The following is a 24,309-nucleotide window of genomic DNA, read 5'->3' on the forward strand; positions in this document are numbered from 1 at the left end:
TTAGGTGGGTAACTATGTTATTAATGTGTGCAATTAGGTGTTTTGCGGTATCTTCGCTTTTTGACAGGACTTTAAAGTTGTATGGCTCAATTTTCTTCCTGAGGCACATCATTATATATTTCTCTCGGCTACTGTGAAATATCGGACAGGATTCTAAGAGATGGTGGACGTCCTGAGGAGTCACGTCATCACAAGGACAACGAAAGACATTTATATTTACATTGTGTGTGACAACTTTCACTATACTTAATTTCTACACTTATGTAAGTCTGCTTCTTATACTATTTGGTATTTTTGTCATTATCCTTATATTATGCGGTGTAGTTTTAATTGCTAATATCAGTTTCTATTGGTTTATACATCTTTGTCATTAACATGTACATGGTCATCGTTTATTTTTATATCTAATTTTGTTACACAATTCTATTTACTTTTATTTGCAATGAACTATTATTGGTTAATAACGTACGTAATCAACATACTTAATAAGTACATATATATTGTTTCGATAGCGCGATTTCGCTATTTGCTGGGTTATACTGTTCATTATTCTATCGTATACAGTATTTTATATACAATGTCATACTTATAAATATACTCAATTAGCTTATTAATTTTTTGTCACGTTATTTTAAAACATACAATGAGCATGATTTGCTACTTTTTAAAAATTTCTGTAGGGTACATCGTCAAGTTATGTCATTATGTTTTCCTCTTAAAATTTTATACACTATATTGTATACCATTATGATATTAAGAACATATAATATCATTAAGAACATATTTGTTCTTAGTTTTTAAAACTTCAGCTAATTTTTTAGCTTAAATATTTTTTTACATGTAAAATTTCTGTCATCTTATTTACTAACTTATTAACTATTATCAACAACCAGGTCAGGTTTCCTTATCGTTACTCTTAAAATCTATTATAGATCTATTATTATTGTCAGTTATGTTAAAATTTAATTGCTTATATAAGATTGTATAAAATAATAAAACCAGATTATAAAAAGCATGTTACAAAATAGGTATATCTTCGCCTCAACGAATAAATTATTATCCGCCGAGGCGGAGCCACCCACGTGCGCTTGTTTCGAGCAGAAATCCGCTTTAGGTTTCCACCAACGTGCCGCAACTTACCCCGGATTATTGCTATTTTTAATAATGCAGTTTATTAAAATACCAATGTCGGATAGCCACGACACGCCGGTAGATACGCGAATAAACGCTCATGCGTATGCTATTCTGGATCTGGCGAGAGCCTCCCACCTTTGCCTGACCTGACACGCCGCCCTCTGGTGTTCCCCGCCGCAGTGGCAACACCTCTCTGCCTTTTCTTTGCAGTGGCGCCTGCCGTGGCCGTAGCCCAGGCACATCGAACACTGGACCAGCGAAGAATAATCCTCCGCCTGGATCCGCTGCATGTCGATGCGCACTGAGCCGGCCTCGACCACTGCTCGCCACAGCTTTGGGGGAACACTAATTACTGTATGCTCCAGCAACGGGTTCCTCGCTTTTTTGCTGAACTTGACTTCAATAGTTTTATCCTCTTCTTTCAAGTCTTTAAATAGCTTGTTATTCTGACCAGTAAATTTTGAGATGATTTGCTCATTTGTGTTTTTTAACACGTTTTTAAGGATGAGGAGTGGGTTTTTGTTTTCGACCTCTGTTACCTGTAAGTTTTTTATTTTCGCTATTCTATTTTTTAAACTCTCTCTACCCTCCTTTGTCTTGCAACTAATAATTACTTTTCTATCGCGTGTTTTGCGTACCCTCTCTATTTTCAACCAATCTCCGCCCTCTCCTGCTACTTCTCTAATCCGCTCCATAACCTCCTCACCCGTCTCCATTCCTGTCTTGTCATCGACAATAACGGAATGCAGGGTGAGGGGCTTGTCCTGGGAAGCAGCTACGACCTGTGAATATGTCGGATTTGGTGCGGGTATATTTTCCTGAGTCCGGTGGTCCATCAGGTTTTTGATTTCACGTATGTCCCTGGAATTCTCCTCGAGTCTCTCCATAAGCGGTTTCAAGAAGTCTTCCAGGTCCATTTTTCTTGTCTCCTCCTGAGGGATAGGGGAGGTCTGTGTGCGCACGCAGGGGTGCTGACCTGGCGTGAGATTTTTTAGTTCCTGGTATATCGCCAGATCACACGTCAGGTCGTCCACCTCTTTTATTTTTCCCTTAATGGAGTCCTTGCTGGTTCTCTTGAGCCTTTGCGCTTGTTCAACCTCTTCGCTAATAAGGTTAAGGAGGTCTCGGATGCGACCGCAGAGTTCGTCCCTGTCGTCATCCGTCAGGATTTTCGAACGTTGATCCTCCTTAAGGTAGGGTGTTTTTGGGAGGTATTGGATATATCTTTGTGTAAGGTATTAAACATAAATACAGGATTTTATATTGTACACTGGAGGTAGTATGAAATATATTCAGTTAGACTCCAACCCGCGTTTCATTACTTAGCACTGGCGACGAGGTTGCTTATTATTTCGAATTAAATAAAAATCCTACGCGTATTTCGGGTTAAATCGATTTAATTATATCTCTGGTGTAATTTTTTTTTTAATTATAAAAAAAAAAATACCATGCCGATCGGTAAAATTGAACCTTTCGATCTAACATCTAAACAATGGCCGGCTTATGTAAGACGTGTTGATCAATTCATTCTGCTTAACGAAATCAAACCGGAATTAAAAGTGTCGATGTTAATAACGGTAGTAGGCGAGGCGACATATAGCTTAATGTGTGATTTGTGTGCGCCGGCCAACCCGGAAGATAAGACCTATACAGAACTCGTGGAGCTGGTCAAAGTTCATCTCGAGCCGCAACGGTCAGAAATAGCCGAAAGACATATTTTTCGACAGAGGAGACAGCGAGTAGGGGAATCTCTGACCGAGTACCTTCAGGCGCTCAAACATCTCGCCGTCACCTGTAACTTCGGCAACCGACTCGAGGAGGACCTCAGAGACCAGTTCGTGTCGGGTCTAGCGAGCGAGCTACTGAGATCTCGGATTTTTGCCGAGAGAACGATAGATTATAAGAAAGCGGTGGAGCTAGCTCTGGCTCTGGAAGCGGCAGACCGGCACGCCGAGACGAGCGGCGTGGGCGGACAGCACGCGGCCGGGAGCACGGGCGGAGGAGCGGCCGGCGAGGGGCTGCACGCGGTGCGAGCCCGGCGCGGCGCCGGCGCGGCCGCGGCCGGGCCGGGCGCGCGGGCCGGCGGCGCCCGCTGCTGGCGGTGCGGCAAGAGTCATTCGGCGGACAGATGCCGCTACGCTAATTACAATTGTGATAACTGCAATAAGCGGGGCCATTTACGTGTGATGTGCGGTAAAGTCGGTGATCGTGTAGCGGTTAATAGTGAGTCGCGGCAAAATTATGTGCACGAGTGTTCGGAAGAGGATGATTTCTTCAATTTGGTGGTATCGTCGTATCGAGGTAACGATCCTTATTTTGTTAAAATCCGAGTGAATTCTGAGATTTTGCAGTTCGAAATAGACACGGGTAGTCGTATATCGGCAATAAATAATAGTGATTACGAGTTATTGTTTAGAAACAGTAAAATGCATTCTGATAATTTGATATTACGAAGCTATTCTGGCTCAAAAATTGAACCTCTCGGATACATCCTGGTTGACATTAAATTCAAAGACGTCACGGCAAACAATGTCCGTTTGTATGTGATTGAAAAGGGTGGGCCGCCCCTACTCGGTCGTGATTGGTTAAAGGCATTAAAAATCACACAAATTACCGTGAATAAATTAATTGAAGAGGACCAATTAGTGAGCCAGTTATGTAGAGAATTTCCTGAAGTTTTTTCTGTTAAATTAGGTACATGTAAAAAAACATTACGACTACAGCTCACAGACTACGCCGGTGTGTACTACCGAGCGCGGCCCGTGCCGCTAGCGCTGCGCGAGCGCATCGAGCGCGAACTCGAACGTTTACAACGCGACGGCTCCATATACAGAGTGGAACACTCGGACTTCGGGACTCCTATTGTACCCGTGGTCAAAAGTAACGGTGAAATTAGGATATGCGGGGACTATAAAATAACGATCAACCCCAAGCTGAAACGCGATCATTACCCACTCCCGCGCATAGAGGAGTTGTTGGCCAATTTGAGTAATGGGGATGAATTTACAAAAATTGACTTACGACATGCGTACGAACAAGTTTTATTAGATCCCGCATCACAAAAATTTACGACGATCACAACACACGTCGGAACGTTCGCATACCGCAGGACACCGTATGGCTTGTCGTGTGTACCGGAACAGTTTCAAAAACTAATGGAGGAGACGTTACGCGGTATTCCAGGCACGGTCGTATTTTTGGACGACGTTTGTATCACCGGGGTAGACAGAGCCTCACACATGCGTAATCTGCGAGCTGTACTCGACCGACTCCGTCAAATGGGTCTCACTATAAAATTGGAGAAATGTAGTTTTTTACAGAAAAGTGTGAAGTATCTGGGCTTTATTATTGATAAGAATGGGCTTCGCCCCGACCCGGAGAAACTAGACGCGATTGCTAAAATACCTGTACCCACGGATGTCACTCAGTTGAAAAGTTTTCTCGGGTTACTTAATTACTACGGTAAATTTATACCAAACCTAAGTTCAATACTGAACCCATTACATAATCTTTTAAAAAAAGACAATCAGTGGGATTGGAACCCAAGTTGCGCTATAGCTTTTGATAATGCAAAGAAATCTTTGCTGAGCGACAAAGTGTTGGCCCATTATGAGGAGGGGCGGCCGCTCGTGTTGTCGGTGGACAGTAGCGCGTACGGCATAGGCGCCGTCCTGGCGCACCGCTACCCGGACGGCAGCGAGCGTCCCGTCAGCTGTGCCTCGCGCACACTAAACCAAGCTGAACGCAACTACAGTCAACTTGATAAAGAAGCGTTAGCTATTTACTATGGCATTTTGAAACATCATCAGTTTTTATATGGAAGGCATTTCACACTGCGGTCTGATCATAAGCCTCTCACGTACATTTTTGGTGAAAAAAGAGGTATCCCTCAGACCGCGGCTAGTCGACTACAGCGCTGGGCGGCGCGGCTAGCAGGTTATGATTTTAAAATAGAATTTGTTAGATCAGCGGATAATGGTCCGGCTGATACATTATCACGGTTGCCACTGTCACATGAGCGAGCGTTTGTTCCTCATATTGATTATTTACATTTTGTTGAAGAGACGTTGCCTATTGATTTTATAGATGTCGCTAAAGAGACTCAAAAAGACACTGTGCTTTGTAAAGTGTTAGGTTACTTGATGTTTGGTTGGCCGTCATCGCCTACTTGTGACGAAGAGAAAGTATTCTTTGCTAGAAAGCAAGACTTGTTTGCGGACCGCGGTTGTATTATTTATAAATATAGGGTAGTAATTCCATTTAAGTTACGATCTCAAGTTTTAAAAGAAGTTCATAGTGGTCATCTAGGTATGAATAAAATGAAGAATATCGCTAGGAATTATGTTTATTGGCCAAACATTGACAAAGATATAGAAGAAATGTGTCGCGCTTGCGAGGCGTGCCGGTCCGTACACGACGCGCCGGCGCGAGCGCCGCTCCACCCGTGGGAGTACCCGCTGCACCCTTGGCAAAGACTACATGTAGACTTTTTCGATTGCGCTGGTAAAAGGTTTTTGATTTTGGTTGACGCACATTCAAAGTGGATAGAGACCATTGCTATGGCGGGTACTTCGGCGAGTGCGACGATAACGGTTTTAAGATCTATTTTCGCTAGATTTGGCATACCATCACAATTAGTATCCGATAACGGCCCGCCATTTTTTTCTACCGAATTTAAGCAATATTGTGATACAAATAAAATAAGACATTCTACATCTGCACCATACAGGCCCCAGGGTAACGGCGAGGCAGAGAATGCTGTCAAAACGGTAAAAAAGGTTTTAAAACGTGCATTGTTCGAAAAAGAAGACATGTTTGCTGCCCTTTATAAATTTTTATTTCAATATCGCAATTGCGAACACGCGACGACCGGTGTCTCGCCCGCGGTGGCGCTGCTCGGGCGCCGGCTGCGGGGCCGGCTGGACGCGCTGCGGCCCGACGGCGCGGCCGTGGTGCGCGACGCGCAGGACAAACAGGCGGCCGCCGCGCCCGGCCGGCGTGCACGTTTCTCGCTGGGTGATGATGTACTCGCACGAGACTATTCCAAAACGGGGCATAAATGGACTAAAGGGCGCATCTCTGAAGTTACCGGGCCTGTCTCTTGCAAAGTAAAAGTTGGGGAATCCACCGAATGGCGTAGACACCACAATCAAATCGTTCCGCTTACTACGAAAAATCGATACTCTCTCTCTCGTGCCAGTACGTCAAAGGATGAGACCCAGGGGTCTGATGGTAAGGATGTGCAGCCCGAGTTTGTGTCGGGGGGGAACGGTATGTGTGAGGGCCCGGTCGGGGTCGAACCGGAGGTTTTAATAAATTCCGAAGATGAATTCGAAGACGCGGTAGAAGCTACGGGAGTGCGATCCGAGTCGAGGCCCTCCCTATTGCCGGTTGTCTCAGATCGAGCCATGAGAGCTTACAGAAGGGCGATGAATAAAGATGTTAACAACAAATAACGTGAACTTTAATAACTGAACAATATTCTTATTTAAACTTTCATGTTCTTGTATTTACTTTAATAAATAGATATTATAGTTTTGGTGGTGGGATGTGTAAGGTATTAAACATAAATACAGGATTTTATATTGTACACTGGAGGTAGTATGAAATATATTCAGTTAGACTCCAACCCGCGTTTCATTACTTAGCACTTTGTTTATCCCTGTTTCTGATCCTCGTGTTGGGGGTAGCCCATCCTCCCTCTGGCGGTATTATTTCAACGGGGGAATCTGATGGGGAGGGATCGCTGGGCAGTTCGGTGGGCGATGTATTATTATCGCAATAAGTCTTTTTAAAGGTCACCGACCTGGGTGTTCGGAACATTGTCGTATTGTAAAAGTAAATTTGTAAAAGTTGTAAATAAGTAAAGAGTAAAAAGAAAGGGTAAAATTGAGAAGGTCAGGGGTTAAAACATTAAAATATAATTTACAGTAAAATGTAAACTAAAAGTGGGTGGCTACTTAAATAATAAGGCAAAAACGCCAGTCAGAACTTTCAAACCTAAGGCTAATTTTAACGTGACGCCTAAACAGCGTTGTCTTTGGTTTTGTTAGGGATTTGGCCCTCCCAGAAAGTTGAACTGATCTTCTCCGTCGTGGCAATTTCCAGTAGAATCACGAGTAAATCCACCAAAATCTTCACGATCACAGTTCAGCAAAATGAGATAATGAAGTCCAGGTATGAGCACTGCATCCCAAACACTTAGGCACACTTATGTTTTATTTTTACCGATTTTTAAAATTTTTTTTGCACTAAATTTTTCGCGGAGCGCCCTGGAACACGTCCGCACTCTACGCGTGCTCGAAGCAGACTGGTTAGGTTTTTTTTTTTTTTTTTTTTAAGAAATAATAACACTACGGCGCGTGGCCTGTACTTTTTTTTGTTTAATTGATTTTTGTCAGTTTAATGTTTTTGGTTTTACATCTGCTGTCCGGTGATAGTGACAGTTTCGTCGACAATATTTTAGACTATTCTTACCTAAGGTTTTTTTTTTTTTTTTAATATTAAAACCTTACACTAATTTACATGCTTGATTTATTTATTTATGAGCGGAACCTCAGGATGTGGCAGACCAGGACCCCCTGACAGCACCCGTTCACGAGTTGACGCATGGGTCAGCCATCGCGAGACTCAACCATATTTGAGGGAATCCCACGACCCGGCCCACGTCGCCGCCGCCAGGTTGACCACTTTAGTGAGCATGACGTACCTCATACTGATGCTCCGCTCAACGTCTTATTAATTAGAACTAAAGCTAAAAAAAAAAAATTTTTTTTTTTTTTTTTTGGCATTTTATTCTTTTTGTCTTGCCATATCATTGCCGCCGGCCCCGCCGGTGGCTGCTGTCTGTATTTTGTTTTGAGGGGGATGTTTTAGGCTTCCTCCAGCCCCGCTTCGAAAGCGAGTATACTATCCCTCGTTACGTCGTCACGGTTCCAGATCGCCATTTTGAGGTTGTAGTCCCTGATGGAAGCGTCGGTTGCTCTCTCTGCACGTTGGATAAAACGAGCTACTGCGTCGTTCTTTGTGTTATCCACGTAGTACACACAGGTCTTCGTGTGTCTGGAGATCGCAACCACCGCGTGCGGGACGCTCATAAGCAGATTGGATTTTTTTGATGTTGTACGTACAATCACCACTGTCTCGAACGTTCGACCTTGTGCTTCATGTATAGTAAGGGTGCAAGAGCCCGAGTTGGTTCCGTATCCCTGGCCAATTAGGAGTTCCTTCTCAGCCTGGGTGTGGGTAAGATACAATGTATCATTCAACTTCGGGATAACAGCCCCTCCATACTCCTTCAGCTTCAGGGAGCGCGTGAGATTTTTGGCCGGTTTGGTTCCGGGTCGTGCCCTCGTCCTCGCTCTGGACGTTCTGGGGAAACGGCTGAGGGGGCTGTTCACAGCCTGTTTCGAGCGGGGAAGGTTTCCCGCGGCGTGGAAAGTGGGCCGACTAGTCCTACTGCAGAAGGAGGGACGTCCGGCGGATTCTCCGACCGGGTTCCGTCCCCTCGTCGTGCTCGATGAGGCCGGCAAATTGCTGGAAAGGGTCGTTGCTAACCGCCTCGTCGAGCACCTGGAGAGAGTCGGGCCGGACCTGGCGGATCGCCAATACGGGTTCCGCCGGAGGCGGTCGACGATTCACGCCGTGCTGAGGGTGAAGTCCTTGGCGCAGGATGTCGTTGCCCAGGGTGAGGTGGTCGTGGCGGTGTCTTTGGACATCGCCAACGCCTTTAACTCCCTCCCCTGGTCTTGCATTGTGGAGGCACTCCGATACCATGGGGTGCCGACCTACCTGCGTCAGGTCATCCAGGACTACCTCTCAGAGAGATGGATAATCTTCCCTGACCGAAACGGTTGGACGAAGAGTTCAATGACGCGCGGTGTTCCACAGGGTTCTGTCTTAGGACCGCTCCTGTGGAACATCGGTTACGATTGGGTGCTGCGGACGGTCACTCTGCCCTGGGTGGAGGTCGTCTGCTACGCGGACGACACACTCGTGACCGCCCGTGGCGCCACATATAGGGAGGCGTCATTGCTCGCCACTGCGGGAGTCGCTGAAGTGGTGCGCCGGATCCGTCGACTGGGTCTGGAGGTGGCTCTCCACAAATCCGAGGCGCTGTGCTTCCATGGCCCTCGGAGGAAGCCGCCTGCAGACGCCAGTCTGACGGTTGGAGGTGTTTAAATTGCCATCAAGCAATCGATGCGCTACCTGGGCATCGTTCTTGATGGCAGATGGAACTTCGGCGCCCACTTCGCGGAATTAGCGCCGCGCGTGACGACGGCGGCCGGAGCGCTGACTCGGCTCATGCCGAATCTGGGAGGTCCAGAAGCGTCCTGCAGACGCTTGTACATGGGGGTCGTGCGATCGATAGCCCTTTACGGGGCCCCCGTATGGGCGGATGCGCTCTCTCGCCAAAACCTCGCCTCCCTGCGGAGGCCACAAAGGTTGATAGCGACGAGAGCCGCAAGGGGATATCGCACGATCTCCTTTGTCTGTGCTGGCCGGTTCCATTCCCTGGGACCTAGAGGCGAAAACCCTCGCGTCGCTGTTCTTCTGGCGCGAGGAGGCCGTGGCCCAGGGTCACCGGTTGGCACCGAGGGAGATCGCAGGAGGCCGCAATGAGCTGTGTCAGCGCTCCATCGAAGAGTGGTCCCAAAGGCTGGAGCAGCCGACTGCTGGGAGTAGAACCGTCGAGGCGGTCCGTCCGGTGTTGGGACAGTGGTTGGCGAGGCAGCACGGTAGCCTGACTTACCGTCTGACCCAGATGCTCTCCGGACATGGTTGTTTCGGAGGGTATCTGTGTCTGATCGGTCGGGAGCCGTCTGCTATCTGCCACCACTGTGACGGATGTGCTGACGAGGACGCCCAGCACACCTTGGAGGTTTGCCCAGCCTGGGACCAAGGCTTCGCGCGGTCGTGGGGGACGACCTTTCTCTGCCGGCTGTCGTGAGACAGATGGTCGACAGCGAGAGGTCGTGGACAGCAGTGCAGACCTTTGCGGAGAGCGTCATGCTCCGCAAAGAGGCGGCGGAAAGGGTGAGAGAGGACACGTCCGACCTCCCCATACGCCGAAACGGCCCTGGGTTGAAGGCGCGCTTGTGCCAGGCGTGCCCTCCCCTAGCGGGTAGAAGTGAAGGCCGACGGGTCACCCCGCTGGCCGCTCCGTGGAGAGGACGCTGAAGCGTCCCTAGAGAAGGTCATGTCGGCTCTGAGCTCCGGGTCGACAGGTGAGGAGACTGAGCGCCTGCGTGAAATCTGCGAGCGCATGGAAAATAAGATCTCCTCACTTGAGAAGGAAATGGCGGAGCTCAGAGCCGCCGTAGAAAGGGAGCGTCGGACGGAATTCCGGCAGGAGGAGACTGAGGTGCTGCAGCGCCTCATTCTCACCACAATGGGTCCTGTGCTGGACGCCCGTTTTGAGGGCCTCCAGGACCGTCTCCTGCCGGAGAAACGTATGCGGCCCGCACTGGCGGCCGATAAACGCCGTACGCCGGCAAACCAGACGACGGATGAGAGGTTGGCTGCCTCGGTGGCCGACATGATCTCGGAGTCAGACGCCGATGTGGAGGAGGTGCCGGTGCCGGCTCCGGCAAGCCGTACCGCCGTATGGCGCCCCCCCTACCGACCCCTGAACCTAAGCCCAGAAAGGGCAAAGGCAAACGGGGTAGGAAGGGAAAGGGCAAGAAAGGGAATACTGCCCCTACGGCGCCTGAGCCGGTACCGTTGGCGACTCCACCACTGTCGTCACCGAGGTCGGCCAACTCGCCATCTTACGCAGCCGTAACGGCTGCGCCGGCGTCACGGCCACCCGCTCTGCCTCCGGCTCCTGGGCCAAGTGAAGGGCCCTGGAAAAAGGTGCCGGAGAAGGGTGCCAGGAGGAAGTCTGCCGCTGCCGCTGCCCCACCTCGGGGTAACCAGGCTGCGGCCAAAATAGAGAAGGGTCCACAACCGCCCAAACTCCGCCCTCCGCGGTCGGCTGCGGTTGTGATCAAGCTGCAGCCGGACGCGGAAAAGCGTGGAGCGAACTATGGTCAGATCATGGATCTGGCCATGGGTAAAGTGGACCTCGGCGCCCTAGGTATACCCGGGGTCAAATTTAAAAAGGCGGCAACCGGTGCCCGCATTTTAGAAATCGCGTTTTTATTGAGGTTTTCTTCCTCGCGGCGCTGGCCATGACAGCACAGCACCCTCGGCCCCATCAGTTGGGGTAACGAGTTGCCCGACGCCGGCCGAAACCGGAACGCCGCGCGAAGAGTTGTGCCACATCCACTCTCGTCTGAAAGCAGACAAGAGGGAGCGGCGCCCGACACGCGAGGGTCTAAAAAATTGACCTCGCCCACCAATACACACGCGAAGGCCCCACAGGGGACCTCGCTTTTGCGGGACATTGGCCAACAACAAACAAGACCCCGTCAATCGGGGAGTTATTTGCTGTCGCCCGGGGTGCACCGTCCCGTGTCCCTTGTCAGCCCACCGCTGTCACCGGATTCATTGGAATCAAGCAACAGAAGCAAGACCTTCAAGAGACAGGGCACTCGAGGAGGTTTCCCGCACTTAGCACCCCAACCTAACCTAACCTAACCTTTTTTTTTTTTTTTTTTTAACGTGTGGAAAGACCTTCGTCTACCCGGCCGGCTACGGGAAGTCAAACGGGTTATGTGGGGCTTGAACCCACTAAAACCACACGGTGCCATCGCCTACCGCTTCGTTGCCAGGAGTGTGAGCTGCCCTCGCTCATATTCCTGACGCGGCGGCCGCTTCCACGGCGTATTACGCGTCATCTATGCGCCCGCTGTACGCCGCCAAGAGGCTGCAGCCCACAATGGAAGCTCTGCCGGGCTGGCTTTCCAAATGGAGGCTCTCGGTAAACGTCGGCAAGACTCAAGCAATCATGACGGAGACAAGACCCCAGCCGCCTCCACTGCGACTGCTCGGCGAATCGGTGCCGTGGCGGCCGCACGTCAAATACCTGGGACTGACCATCGACCGGCGTCTCACCTTTAAGAAGCATGTCGGAGACGTCGTGGCGAAGACCAAGGCAGCCAGGGGGAAGCTTCACGCAGTCCTCTCCTCGAGCCTCCCCCTGAGGACGAAGCTCGGGATCTACCGAACTTATGTCAGATCCCGCCTCACGTACGCGGCCCCGGCGTGGTACGCCTACTGCTCTGAGACCAACAGAAGAAAACTCAGAGCTCAAGAGAACCTCAGTCTCAGAGCAGTCGTCGGAGCCCCGCGTTACGTGAGGAACTCGACGATCCTCAGGGACCTGAAGTGAGAGAGCCTAGACGACTTCGTGGCCCGGCTGGCCACGAAGATGTTCGAGAGGGCGGACGCATCAACGCATAGCCACCTGCGCGTCATCGCACCGCTCCACGCCCGCCCTCCGGACCGTCGGGTGAAGCCCTCCCCTCGCTGACTTGCGGCAGACGTCGTCGGCCAGTGACGACGCCGCCGCCGATGGGAACTCCCAGAAGAAAAAAGATGAAGATCCAGGCCGCTACGGCCGCCCCATTGACCTGCCTACAGTTGTAGGCAGCGAAGAAGCCAATGAAGAGGGCCAAAAGCCCTGACCATTTACTCAGACTCCTCCTTAGGAGTATGGGAAGACCCCTTGTGTGTATTGTGAACCATTAGGGTCTAGGTACTCCTCGGTAAATACACAGCGCCTTCTGGGCATCCACTTGTGGGTCCCGCACAGGACTGTAACTACCTGGAAAATAAGGGAATTTTGGGGATATTTGGATTAGGGAATATTTGGTTACTTCGGGCGTCCACCTAGTGGGATACCACAAAAGTGACTTAAATGATTCATGGTCTAAAGTACACCAAAACGACAGTTTGATTATTTGGAGCACTGCGCTGTCACATAGTGGGAGCACTGCGGCGCCACTTAATCAAATTTAGTTAGCTCGTTCGTTGTTATTTTTAACTTGGTCCTTTGCAATAAAACCTTAGTCATTTCCATCGCACGTATTTTCTTTGTCGCCTCACACTTTCCTTACCTTTTCTAAAACTATTTTATTTATATAAAAAATAGCAAAAGCTCTACCTTGTAAAGTAAATATGTCGTCTTTAGGAACGAAAAAACTTATTTATTTCCGAGTCTACCTTGTTAGAAATATTATTAGTCTCTTAGTTTGTTATATAATAGTTTTTGAATCACTTTATTCATTAAGTTCTTACCACATTATATCACTAGCGCATTACCGAGGCGCCGCCCGCTACCCGATACGCGTTGCCAAATATGGCAGGGTCGCCATGTAGGGAGGCAAGATACGTGAACAAATGAAACTACTGCATTCGATTGAAGACGAATGTATAATGCCAATTAAACAAGGATTACATCGATAATATAAGATAGTATAACACATAAGTAGTACTTACATATTAAGTACACACTTCATTCCAAATTGTTTTCAAACCCCAAAACCCCTTAGAAACCCCTAAATTAAGACTCATAAATTACAAAACAAAGAAAAAAGTTCACAAACTAATAAACCTCTAGCTTCAGTATTGGGAATTGTTCAACATCCCATTTACCATCCCCCCCAAATAGTCAGAAGTAAACTACCCCTCAAATCTTCCCTTTATTTTGGAAAAACAGTAGATATTGTAGTTGGTAAAATTGTAAATAAAGAAGAAGCCGATCTTTTCTGAAATAAGTACGCATTAACCTGTTTTAAAATTATCAAATATAGAAAGATCATTAAAAAATCTCTGTTATTGCAAACTATATAAATTGTAAAGTATATAGCATCTAAGATATTTATAAAATTGGCCTAAGCGGAAATAGGCCTAGACCGCAACAATAACTTGGTAATAGCGAGCGCGGTGCGGTCGGAGTAGGGTAGTGCCGGCCTATTACGTATCGCGGTGCACAGCGACCCAACTGGAAAGAACACACACGCGTACGGCCCACACTAAACTGCGGTAGATCTAGACTAAAACTTTAATAAATCACGTAATTGTATACGTAAGTTTAATCTAAATATAAATATACGTATAAATAAACAATTGCATAAACAATTCCCAAAAATCAACTACACTATATATCCACATAGACCTTACACACATTAGATAACAATAGTTACTTGGTTGCCTCTTTTGAATTTAGTAGTAAATGTTAATTCCTATCCCTATCCTGATCATATAGACATTGTATATGCATATATATATACATATACATATATATATTTTAGGCGATGGGCTAGCAACCTGTCACTATATGAATCTCAATTCTATCATTAAGCCAAATAGCTGAACGTGGCCATTCAGTCTTTTCAAGACTATTGGCTCTGTCTTCCCCGCAAGGGATATAGCCGTGACCATATGTATGTATGTATGTATACATATATATACTAGGGTGTCTCAAGCTATATGGGAATTTTTTTTTTTTTTTAATCTAATACGCATACCCTTTTATTTTATTCTGTTTGACCTCAAAAGCCTGAATAAAAAATATTATAGTGATAACTTAATGTTATCATGTGCCGACTTGACTTCAAAGTTATAAATTAAAAATTTGTATGGAAAAATTATGTTACTTAGTCTTAATTTAGGTTTTGGAAAGAAAACAACTAATAATATTTAAAAGAAATAGTATTAAATGACATTAATATACATCAAGGATCTTCTATATACTTTCTTTTTAAAGTTTTTTTTTTTTTGCAATCAGGGTAAATTTTACGATGTTCTTGTACAAAACGTAACAAAAATTGCTTTTGTTCCTCTTCAATCGTGATTAGCCCGTGAAAGTCTTGCATCAACTTAACTGCCCTTTCAGCAGTGTCATTCACTGTTTTCAGTGTTGATAGTTTCACTTTTGCTTCAAGATACGAAGAATTATTAGACCACGAAGCAGGACTTTCTTGGAGAAAACTATCATCAATTTTCAGACGAGAGAACAAAGACTTACTTGAAGACGATATAAAATCTTCTATGTTTTTCTCATACAATATTCCGCTTAAATCTTCTTTTGATGGTATATAGCGTTTTTCTTGAGACGAGATACTATCTTTAGATAAGTTTGATATAATGTTTTCCTTACTTTCTTGGCTCACCTCGTCGTCAAAAAGCGATAACATAGATACTTCCTCGATCAAATACCATAAATGCTGAGTAAACTTCTTCAATACTGCTTTTGATATATTTTTATCAATATTTTCGTAAGCTCTCATGGCTTTCAAAAATGACAAATCTTGGTACGGTGCTTTGACTGCCGAAATACACTGCATCCATGGCTTGACATAGGATGAAACGATGAACAGGCAGACGTCCAAAAGAGCGTTCTTATCTTTACTATTAATTTTAAATTGAGAGCTAAGTAACACTATTTTTAAAGAATATGTAGATAGCTCTAGCCATCCATCGAGCTTGGTGCATAGCACCTGGGGGTCGGATTTTAAACTTTTTTTCTTCATCTCCGCCTAAAAATATAACTGAGAGCTCTATCAACTCACGATAGTCGTCTCTGACAATTGTTTTTGTCAATTCAGATCGGTAAAACGAAATCAGATTCTGGATTTCGCTTAATGTCAGGCACGAAACAATTATTTCTCGATAATTTTCGAATTTAGTACTATCGACATTTTTCCAGTTGTCTCGAAACTTTTTGAATAGGGGAATATCTGGGCTTGTTGTCACCTGGCTAATTTTCACTTCGAACGCTGCTTTGAGTACCAATTCATATTCCGAGGTAAACATGGCCGACGACTCGCAGCATATTCATGACTCGAATGATGCAAAGACAGTGCCTATTCCCGACGCGGCGGTGCCACAAACAGAGGAGGAATTTACGGTCCCTGATGAAATCATGGAAGTACTTGGTGAAGCGAAGAAATCCGAAGAAACCTTCGGAAAGGCAAGGTGTCTCTGAACGGTTGGGAAAAATCCTTATCGAGGGTTTGGCAAAGGAACAGAAGGAAACTTTGTTAACTAAGACTTTGATAATCCCAGAGAATTTTCAACTTGTAAAGGCACTAAAATTAAACCCCGAAGTAGCGTCAGTACTCACCGATCCGGCAAAAAATCGGGACAAGCGACTCGAAAGGTTGCAGAATCAGCTGGGATCTGGTATCGCAGGATTGGTTAACCTTACAACAGATTTAATCAATAAGGACATTGATAAAATGCTCATTATTAAAAGAATATCTGAGGTGAACCAAATATTACTTGATCTCCATTTCGAAGAAACCATGGGTCGTAGACGATTGATCATACCTATGTTGGACAACAAGTTTATTAATTTTATTCAGAATGTGAAACGCGACCAATTTCTTTTTGGAGACAATCTAGGCGAAAACATCAAGACATCTAAATCTATTGAAAAATCGAATATGCAGGGCCCCATACATCGCGCGCTCAGCCATCGACCTCGCGGTACTACCCCGAGCCGCCGCCGCCGGCCGCCAGGAGGCCCCCGGCCACGGCGGCGCGTCGCCCTCCGCCGCCACCCCCGCGGCGACACTCGCAGGACTTTCGCAGCCGCCGTCGCTAGAAAAGGTACCCTTTGCTGGCCGTATTCAATATTTTCTTTGTAACTCGTTAAAAATAACAATGGACCCACATTCTAGAAATAGTTAGTGGATACAAGCTCAAGTTGAATCAAACTCCTGTACAGGTTGTCGAACCATGTAATCCTCCTTATTCAAGAAATGAAATGTTAAATTTGATTGAAAAACTTAAACAGATGGGTTCGATTGTGTCATGTTCACCGTGTGAAGGTCAATTTATATCCCCAATATTTTTAATACCGAAAAGTAATGGTTCAAATAGATTTATTCTTAATTTAAAGAATCTTAATAAATTTATTCAACAACAACATTTTAAAATGGAGGCCACTAAATTGTTATCTAATAATTCCTACATGGCGACCATTGATCTCAAGGACGCGTACTTTGTCGCTCCCATTCATGCGGTTCACAGAAAATACCTACGCTTTCGTTTTGATAATGTATTATATAAATAACTTGCTTGCCATTCGGCGCCGTTTGTTTTTACGAAGTTGATAAAACCGGTACTTACCTATTTGCGCAGTTCACAACATCGAATAGTAGGATACCTAGATAATATCTGGTGTATGGCTGAAAGCTATAACTCGTGTACCAATACAGTATCAGAAGTTATCCATATTTTGGAATTGTTAGGATTTGTAATTAACTATGAAAAAAGTTGTTTATTACCTACTCAAAAATGCAATTTTTTAGGTATTCAACTGAATTTAAAAAATATGACTTTGGAATTGCCTACGGGAAAACGATATGACCCGAAATATTTCCAGTAAAAAGTCAATAAAAATTCGAGACTTCGCTAAGTTTGTCGGAATTTTGACGGCAGCCTGCCCAGCCGTTTCTTATGGCTTTTATGGCTGTATACAAAGCGCTTTGAGAAGGAAAAATATTTAGCTCTGTTAAATTATCAAGATTATGATGCAAAAATGGAAGAGTTGTTGAATAATTTTTCTTGGTGGGAAAAAAGTATTAATATTGTAGATAATCCTATTCGCACCGGGTATTTTATGTATGAGATATTTTCAGATGCTTCACTTTCAGGATGGGGAGTTTTTTGTAATGGTCAGACAGTTAATGGGTTTTGGTCATATGAAAAAAAAAAAAAAAAAAAAAAAAAAAAAAGAAAATCATATTAATTATTTGGAATTGCTAGCCGCTTTTATGGGATTAAAATGTTTTTGTAAAAAATTGAAGAAAGCAGAAATTCTCTTACGAATAGACAACACTACAGCCATTTCCTACATTAATCGAATGGGTGGTGTACAATACCCCCATCTTAATGATATAACTAGCCAAATATGGCAATGGTGCGAAGATAGACGACTTTTCATTTTTGCATCATACATCAAGTCTCGTGATAATATCGAAGCCGATCGGGCCTCAAGATTTTCAAATATTGACACAGAGTGGGAGTTGCATGACTCCTGTTTTCTTGACCTAGTAACAGAGTTTGGCCAACCTGATATCGACCTGTTTGCCTCCAGAATTAACAGAAAATGTTTAAAATTTGTATCCTGGAAACTAGACCCAGAAGCTTTCGAAATTGATGCATTTACTTTGAATTGGAGCTGATTTTTCTTTTATGCTTTTCCTCCCTTTTTAGTCATATTAAAATGTATTAGAAAAATCATCAATGACGAAGCTGCCGGGTTATTGGTTGTACCATACTGGCCGAGCCAACCATGGTTTCCACTTTTTACGTCTCTGACGGTTTCTAATGTTTTATACTTGTATCCCGATAGGAATATGTTACTTTCCCCTTCCAGGGCTCCTCACCCTTTATGGCCCAGCCCAGATGTAATGTTTAGTGTATGTTTAGTGTATGTATAATGTTTAGCCCAGATGTAATGTAATCTTTAGCCAAGAATACGTTGCAACAATATAACTCTACGTATAAGTTATGGTTTTCCTTCTCTAGAAATAACAATTTGGATTTTTTTAAGGTACCTGTCCCAATTTTACTAAAATTTTTGTCACATCAGTTTAAAAATGGAGCTAGCTATAGTTTATTAAATTGTATGAGATCAGCGCTATCATTAATTCCTGGTAAAGAAAGTTGTACCAATGATTATGGGATAAGATTCTTTAAGGGCGTTTTTAAAAATAGGCCAAGTTTTCCTAAATATCAAAATTGTTGGGACCCTAACACTGTATTGTCATATCTTTCTAATCAGTTTCCTAACGAATCATTAACATTAGAATTGATTACTAAAAAATTGGTGACTCTGCTCGCTTTGTCTACGGGACAACGCGTTCAGACGTTATCCTTAATAAAATTGTGTAATATTTCCATTTGCGAAACGCGCATTGATATAAGTATAGATGAGATCCTTAAGACATCTGCACCTAATAAAAATAACCCAAAATTGCAAATTCCATTTTTTTTCAAGAAAAGCCCTGTATTTGTCCAGCGAGGGCTCTCTCTGTTTAGATATGACGAGTGGTTTGCGAAGTGAGCCAGCTACAGACAGGCTTATTTTAACTACTAAAAAACCTTTCCATAACGCCAGCTCTCAGTCTATAAGCCGCTGGATAAAGAGCGTGCTCAGAGACAGCGGCTTAGACGTTAGTGTCTTCTCAGCTCACAGCACGCGACACGCCTCGACGTCAGCGGCCCGCCGGGCTGGTGTCTCCGTCGACGTCATCAAGCGTTCTGCTGGCTGGACTGGCTCATCTCTCTGTTTTGCTAAATTCTATAACTTACCGTTGTCAGATATTGGCCCAGACAAAGCCTTCGCTGAAGCAGTTTTTGATATTAACTAATTTAGATAGTGCAATAATTTAGTTTATAAGTATATAAAAATACTATAAGTGTTTCCTGATTTGAAATTTTAATAAGGTTATTATCAATAATAAATATTCGTTTGATTTATTCAAGGCATTTTTTATTTTTGAATAAATTTTATCATTCTGCATTTTTGGCGCTAAACATCTACAAAGTTTATTAAATCTCATAGGATGCAGCAACGAAGTATAATTTATGGTTAATTGAACTTACCTAAGTGAACTTCAACCAAAATTATACGAGTTGCTGCATCCGTAGAGATTTAACTTCCCATCCCACCCGAGATTATTTTAAGTTCACCCCCTTTAATTTGCAGAATGATAAGATATGTACGTACAGTCTCTCTAAAATAAATGATTGCAGAGCTGACGGCGCCACCTACCGGAGATCGGCCGAAACATGTGGTCAATACAAGGACTTTTATTTATTTTTTATTTTAAAAATCTAAATATCGTGTGATGATGCAGTACCACAGGAAACGGACTACAAAGTTTATTAAATCTCTACGGATGCAGCAACTCGTATAATTTTGGTTGAAGTTCACTTAGGTAAGTTCAATTAACCATAAATAATTATTTATTGGTTTTGTGAAATACCACAAGACTTTATTTATTTAATTTCTACCTACATAATGGCTTCATCCGATGAAATGGAGATGACCGCCGAAATTTCCCTTTTGAATTCTAAAAAACAAATGCTTTTTTCCCGTATTAGTGATATATTTGAACTTTCAAAGAAGGTAACTAGTTACACATTAAAATCCTGTGAAAGTTTCATGGCCACGTCAGAGACAGTTGACGATATGCGTAATGATTTTGAAAAACTAATCGATAAACTCAATTTGCTAATGCTGGAAGAAAACCCTAAATTTGTTCCTAATTATCAAGAGTTGGCCGTCTTTGACGATCTGTACTGTCGTATCAAACGTGTTCGTAATAACGTGAATGACGAGGTCAAGGTCAAGGAGCCGACGATATCAAAATGTAATCAGAAAACTCATATTAAACTTCCTGCCGTTGAGATCCCTAGTTTCGATGGACGTACTGAGAACTGGCCAAATTTTTATGAGTCATTTAAATCTAATATACACAATAATACTCAATTGTCTGATTCTCAACGGGTGCAAAATTTAATAGGTAAATTAACGCACAACGCCTTCAAGATCACAACAACTTATTCATGATCAAGTTAAAATATTACAACGTTCAATTAATTTAAGCTCTAAAAATTCGAACGTCAATAAACCTGTTTCTCAGTCTTCTAATAATTCGCGTAAGAAGAATACGTACACGTTGTTGTCTCATAGTGATAACACTGTTGGTTCCATGTCACTTGAGAAATGCCCTTGTTGTCATGGCAATGGGCATGCGTTGTATCACTGTTCATTTTTCCGCAATTTAGATTCACCTAAAAGTAGATATGATTTTATTAAATCTAAGAACGGTTGTGTTAACTGTTGTGGATTAAACCACACTGTTTCCAATTGTAATTCGTCAGCTGTTTGCGGATTATGTAACAAGCGGCATCATGCTTTGTTGCATTTCGATAAGGTGCATAATTCTGAGCAAAATTCTTTTGAAAGCAAAACTCATTTCCAAACTTTGCAAGTCGGTAAAACTGATTCTTTAACTCGAGTCGAGTGCGCGTGCACTAGTCAGCGGCCCGCTAGTCAGGTCGTAGAAAACGTGTCGAACCTGAGTTTGAACACTCACTCCGCCGCTGGCGCGCAGAGCCCGCCGTATCAACCCGCCCCTGTGACGTCATTTTTTTTGCCGATGCCGCCTCGATGTCTTTTAATGCTAAAGTGCATTCGAGCGCTATTTTGCTAGCTACGGCACAGGTCTACGCTAAGGGCAGGGATGCGAGTAAGATGTTGATTCGTTGTTTCATTGATGCTTCAATTAATAACCTCATAACAACTGACACTTGCAAATTATTGAACTTACCAATAATTCCATTAAGTAATTCTTTTGTTAAGGGAATTGGTATGTCAACACGTCCTATTCATGGGCATGTTGTTTTAAATATTGAGTCTCGAGTAAACAGCAAACAGTCATACCAAATTACTGCATTAGTGGTTGATTATCTTACGGATGAATTGCCATCCTGTTTCATTGATAAATCAGATTTTACGCATTTAGAAAATACTTGTTTGGCTGATCTTACCTGGAATATTCCCGGGGATATACACTTAATCCTTGGCGCTCAGCTATTCCCTTATATTTATCTAGGTGACAGAGTTGAATCAGGTACTAGCGCGCCACCCTCTATATTGACTACATTTGGTTATATTTTGATGGGTGATGTACCCAAAACATCCTCTGTTCCTTCGTTCACTGGGTTCGCTCTTAACGATGTCCTTCAGAAATTCTGGGAGTTCGAGGAGATACCGCAGATGAAATATTTAAGTCCGGAAGAAACAGAATGTGAGAATTTATTCACATCTTCAGTGTCACGTGACGAGTTTGGTCGCTATTCCGTTTCTCTGCCGTTCTGTCGCACGCCTTCAGAATTAGGTAACTCAAGGGCTTTTGCTCTTCGTCGATTTATGGCTTTAGAGCGAAAATTGAAACATACTCCCGGGTTAAGGGAAAATTACAATTCTGTAATTCATGATTACATCAATAATGATTATTCATCTGAAGTTCCCCAATCTTCTTTAAATGTTGAGGGCTATTACATTCCTCACCACGCGGTTATTCGTGCAGATAAGCCTATGTCTCGTATAGTTTTAGATCCAACCGTCAAAACGCATACTGGTCTTTCTCTGAATGATATCCTTCACGTTGGCCCTAATTTACAGGCGGACTTATTTTTACTACTTATTGATTTTCGATTGTTTCCAATAGCTATGACGGCTGATGTGAAACAAATGTATTTACAAATTGGTATTCATGAAGATGATCGGAAATATTTGCGTATTTTGTTTCGATTCAATGAGAACGAACCTATTCGTACCTTTCATTTCAGTCGTTTACCTTTTGGACTGAAGTCAAGCCCTTATCTCGCTATGAGAACTGTTAAGCAGTTGGCTGAGGATATGTCTCATGAGCATCCTGAAGCAGCCGCTGTCGCTAAGAGTAGACTTTATATGGACGATTTAGTTTATTCAGTGTCTAATGCGAAAATTGCAGTTTCTTTGTCCAAGCAATTGGTTTCCCTGTTTAAGGCGGGATCTCTCGATCTTGTCAAGTGGACTAGCAATTATTCTGAGGTGTTGTCACAGTTACCCGAGTCTCACCGAAGCACGGTGGATATTTCCAAAGGAGGTAATGTTTCCAAGGTGTTAGGTCTCGCCAGGGAGCCTACTGATGACAAGTTGTTTATTACTATTTGCGATGTACATGATAAATGTACCAAGAAGAACATCCTCTCTATTGTAGCTCGCTTATTTGATGTCCTGAGTGTAATTTCCCCAGTCATACTATATGCTAAATTACTGATTAAAGAGTTATGGCTCTGTAAAGTACATTGGGATGAAACTCCTCCTGAGAGTATAATCCGTCGTTTTGCCTTGTTTACCCAGGAACTTCCCTTATTGAGAGGCGTGAAGATTCCACGTCATGTCAATCTTGTGGCTTTCTGCGATGCAAGTCTGAATGGTTATGGATGCATTATATATTTGCATTGCACTGATTAAAATCAATTAATTACGGTTAGATAGCTATATGCGAAATCCAAGGTCTCCCCTGTCAAAGTCACTACATTGGCTCGTTTAGAATTATGTGCTGCTGTTTTGATGTCTAAACTGGTAAAAATTGTACGCGATGCTTATAGTCTTCGCATACATCTCAACGGTATTTATGCTTTCTCAGATTCGACTATTGCTCTTTCTTGGATACATTCCTCACCGCACAGGTGGTCGGTTTTTGTCAGTAATCGTATCGCTCAGTGCCAAGAGAATTTGCCAGCACATCATTTCTATCATATCAGTGGGAGTGAGAATCCTAGTGACTGTGTGTCACTCGGTATGTTACCTTCACAACTGCTTTCTAATAGCCTGTGGTGGAATGGCCCTCCATGGTTAATCAACCCACCAACTACCTGGCCAATAAAACCGTTTTCTTTAATGAATATGGATTCTTTACCTGAACTCAAAGTTAATGTTTTAACTAATAAAACTTATCAAATTGAGTCACCCGTACTGTACGAGTTGACGAAACGTTTTTCTTCCTGGGAGAAACTTTTGCGTACTACGATTTATGTATTGCGTTTTATAAAGAAAATCCCAGTTATAAATATTAAGGCATATTTAGTTTCTGAAACATTTTTATTACGTGCCGTTCAAAGTGTTCATTTTCATGAGGATATAAAGTTAATCAAATCTAATAAACTTCCTTGCAAAAAATTACAAAACTTATCAGTTTTTCTTGACGAGGAAAATGTCCTTCGTATTGGAGGAAGACTCAAGAATTCTGATCTGCCTTTTGAGGTGAAGCATCCTGCGCTTTTGCCTAAAAAGGATCATGTGGTTGATCTTATTATCACCCACTACCATCAGACCAATTGTCATACTGGTCCTGGTTTACTTATTTCTATTCTACGACAAAAGTTTTGGATATTAGACGCTAGAACTGTCGTAAGATCTAGACTTAGAGAATGTTATACCTGTTTCAGGTCGAATCCTATTCATCCAACTCCTAAAATGGCAGATTTGCCGCCTTTTCGCATCACTGAAGCGAAAGCTTTCGTGCATACCGGAGTGGACTATGCCGGTCCTATCCGCATCACTCTGACACGTCGTAGAGGTCAACATTCGCAGAAGGCTTATATAACGTAAAGTACCCAATGTCCGACAGACCACCAATGATCGACACATAAAAAGTAAAATAAAAAAAGGATATACTAATGATGTGTATTTGAACGTAAACGAAGCATAGG

General features: G+C 43.8%; 3 protein-coding genes across 3 annotated transcripts; 2 read left to right on the top strand and 1 right to left on the bottom strand.

Moving 5' to 3' along the window:
- Positions 1-2,738: 2,738 nt before the first annotated feature.
- On the top strand, positions 2,739-6,590 carry LOC106139407 (uncharacterized protein K02A2.6-like). Its single transcript, XM_013340844.2, has one exon. It carries the CDS (start codon positions 2,739-2,741, stop codon positions 6,588-6,590), a length of 3,852 nt encoding a protein of 1,283 aa, XP_013196298.2.
- A 2,743-nt stretch (positions 6,591-9,333) lies between these two features.
- On the top strand, positions 9,334-10,084 carry LOC132904006 (uncharacterized). Its single transcript, XM_060953928.1, has 2 exons — positions 9,334-9,522; positions 9,587-10,084. The coding sequence occupies exons 1-2, from the start codon at positions 9,334-9,336 to the stop codon at positions 10,082-10,084; spliced, it is 687 nt and encodes a 228-aa protein (XP_060809911.1).
- Positions 10,085-14,756: 4,672 nt separating this feature from the next.
- Positions 14,757-15,554, bottom strand: LOC132904007 (uncharacterized). Its single transcript, XM_060953929.1, has one exon. The coding sequence runs from the start codon at positions 15,552-15,554 to the stop codon at positions 14,757-14,759; it is 798 nt and encodes a 265-aa protein (XP_060809912.1).
- Positions 15,555-24,309: the final 8,755 nt, after the last annotated feature.

Source organism: Amyelois transitella, chromosome W, assembly GCF_032362555.1.
Source record: "Amyelois transitella isolate CPQ chromosome W, ilAmyTran1.1, whole genome shotgun sequence".
NCBI lineage: Eukaryota > Metazoa > Arthropoda > Insecta > Lepidoptera > Pyralidae > Amyelois > Amyelois transitella.

Coding starts and splice junctions, on each gene's coding strand:
- LOC106139407 (XM_013340844.2), top strand. CDS start 2,739: ATGTGTGATTTGTGTGCGCCGGCCAACCCGGAAGATAAGACCTATACA.
- LOC132904006 (XM_060953928.1), top strand. CDS start 9,334: ATGCGCTACCTGGGCATCGTTCTTGATGGCAGATGGAACTTCGGCGCC. Junction 9,523..9,586: donor TAGCCCTTTACGGGGCCCCC/GTATGGGCGGAT, acceptor AAAGGTTGATAG/CGACGAGAGCCGCAAGGGGA.
- LOC132904007 (XM_060953929.1), bottom strand. CDS start 15,554: ATGAAGAAAAAAAGTTTAAAATCCGACCCCCAGGTGCTATGCACCAAG.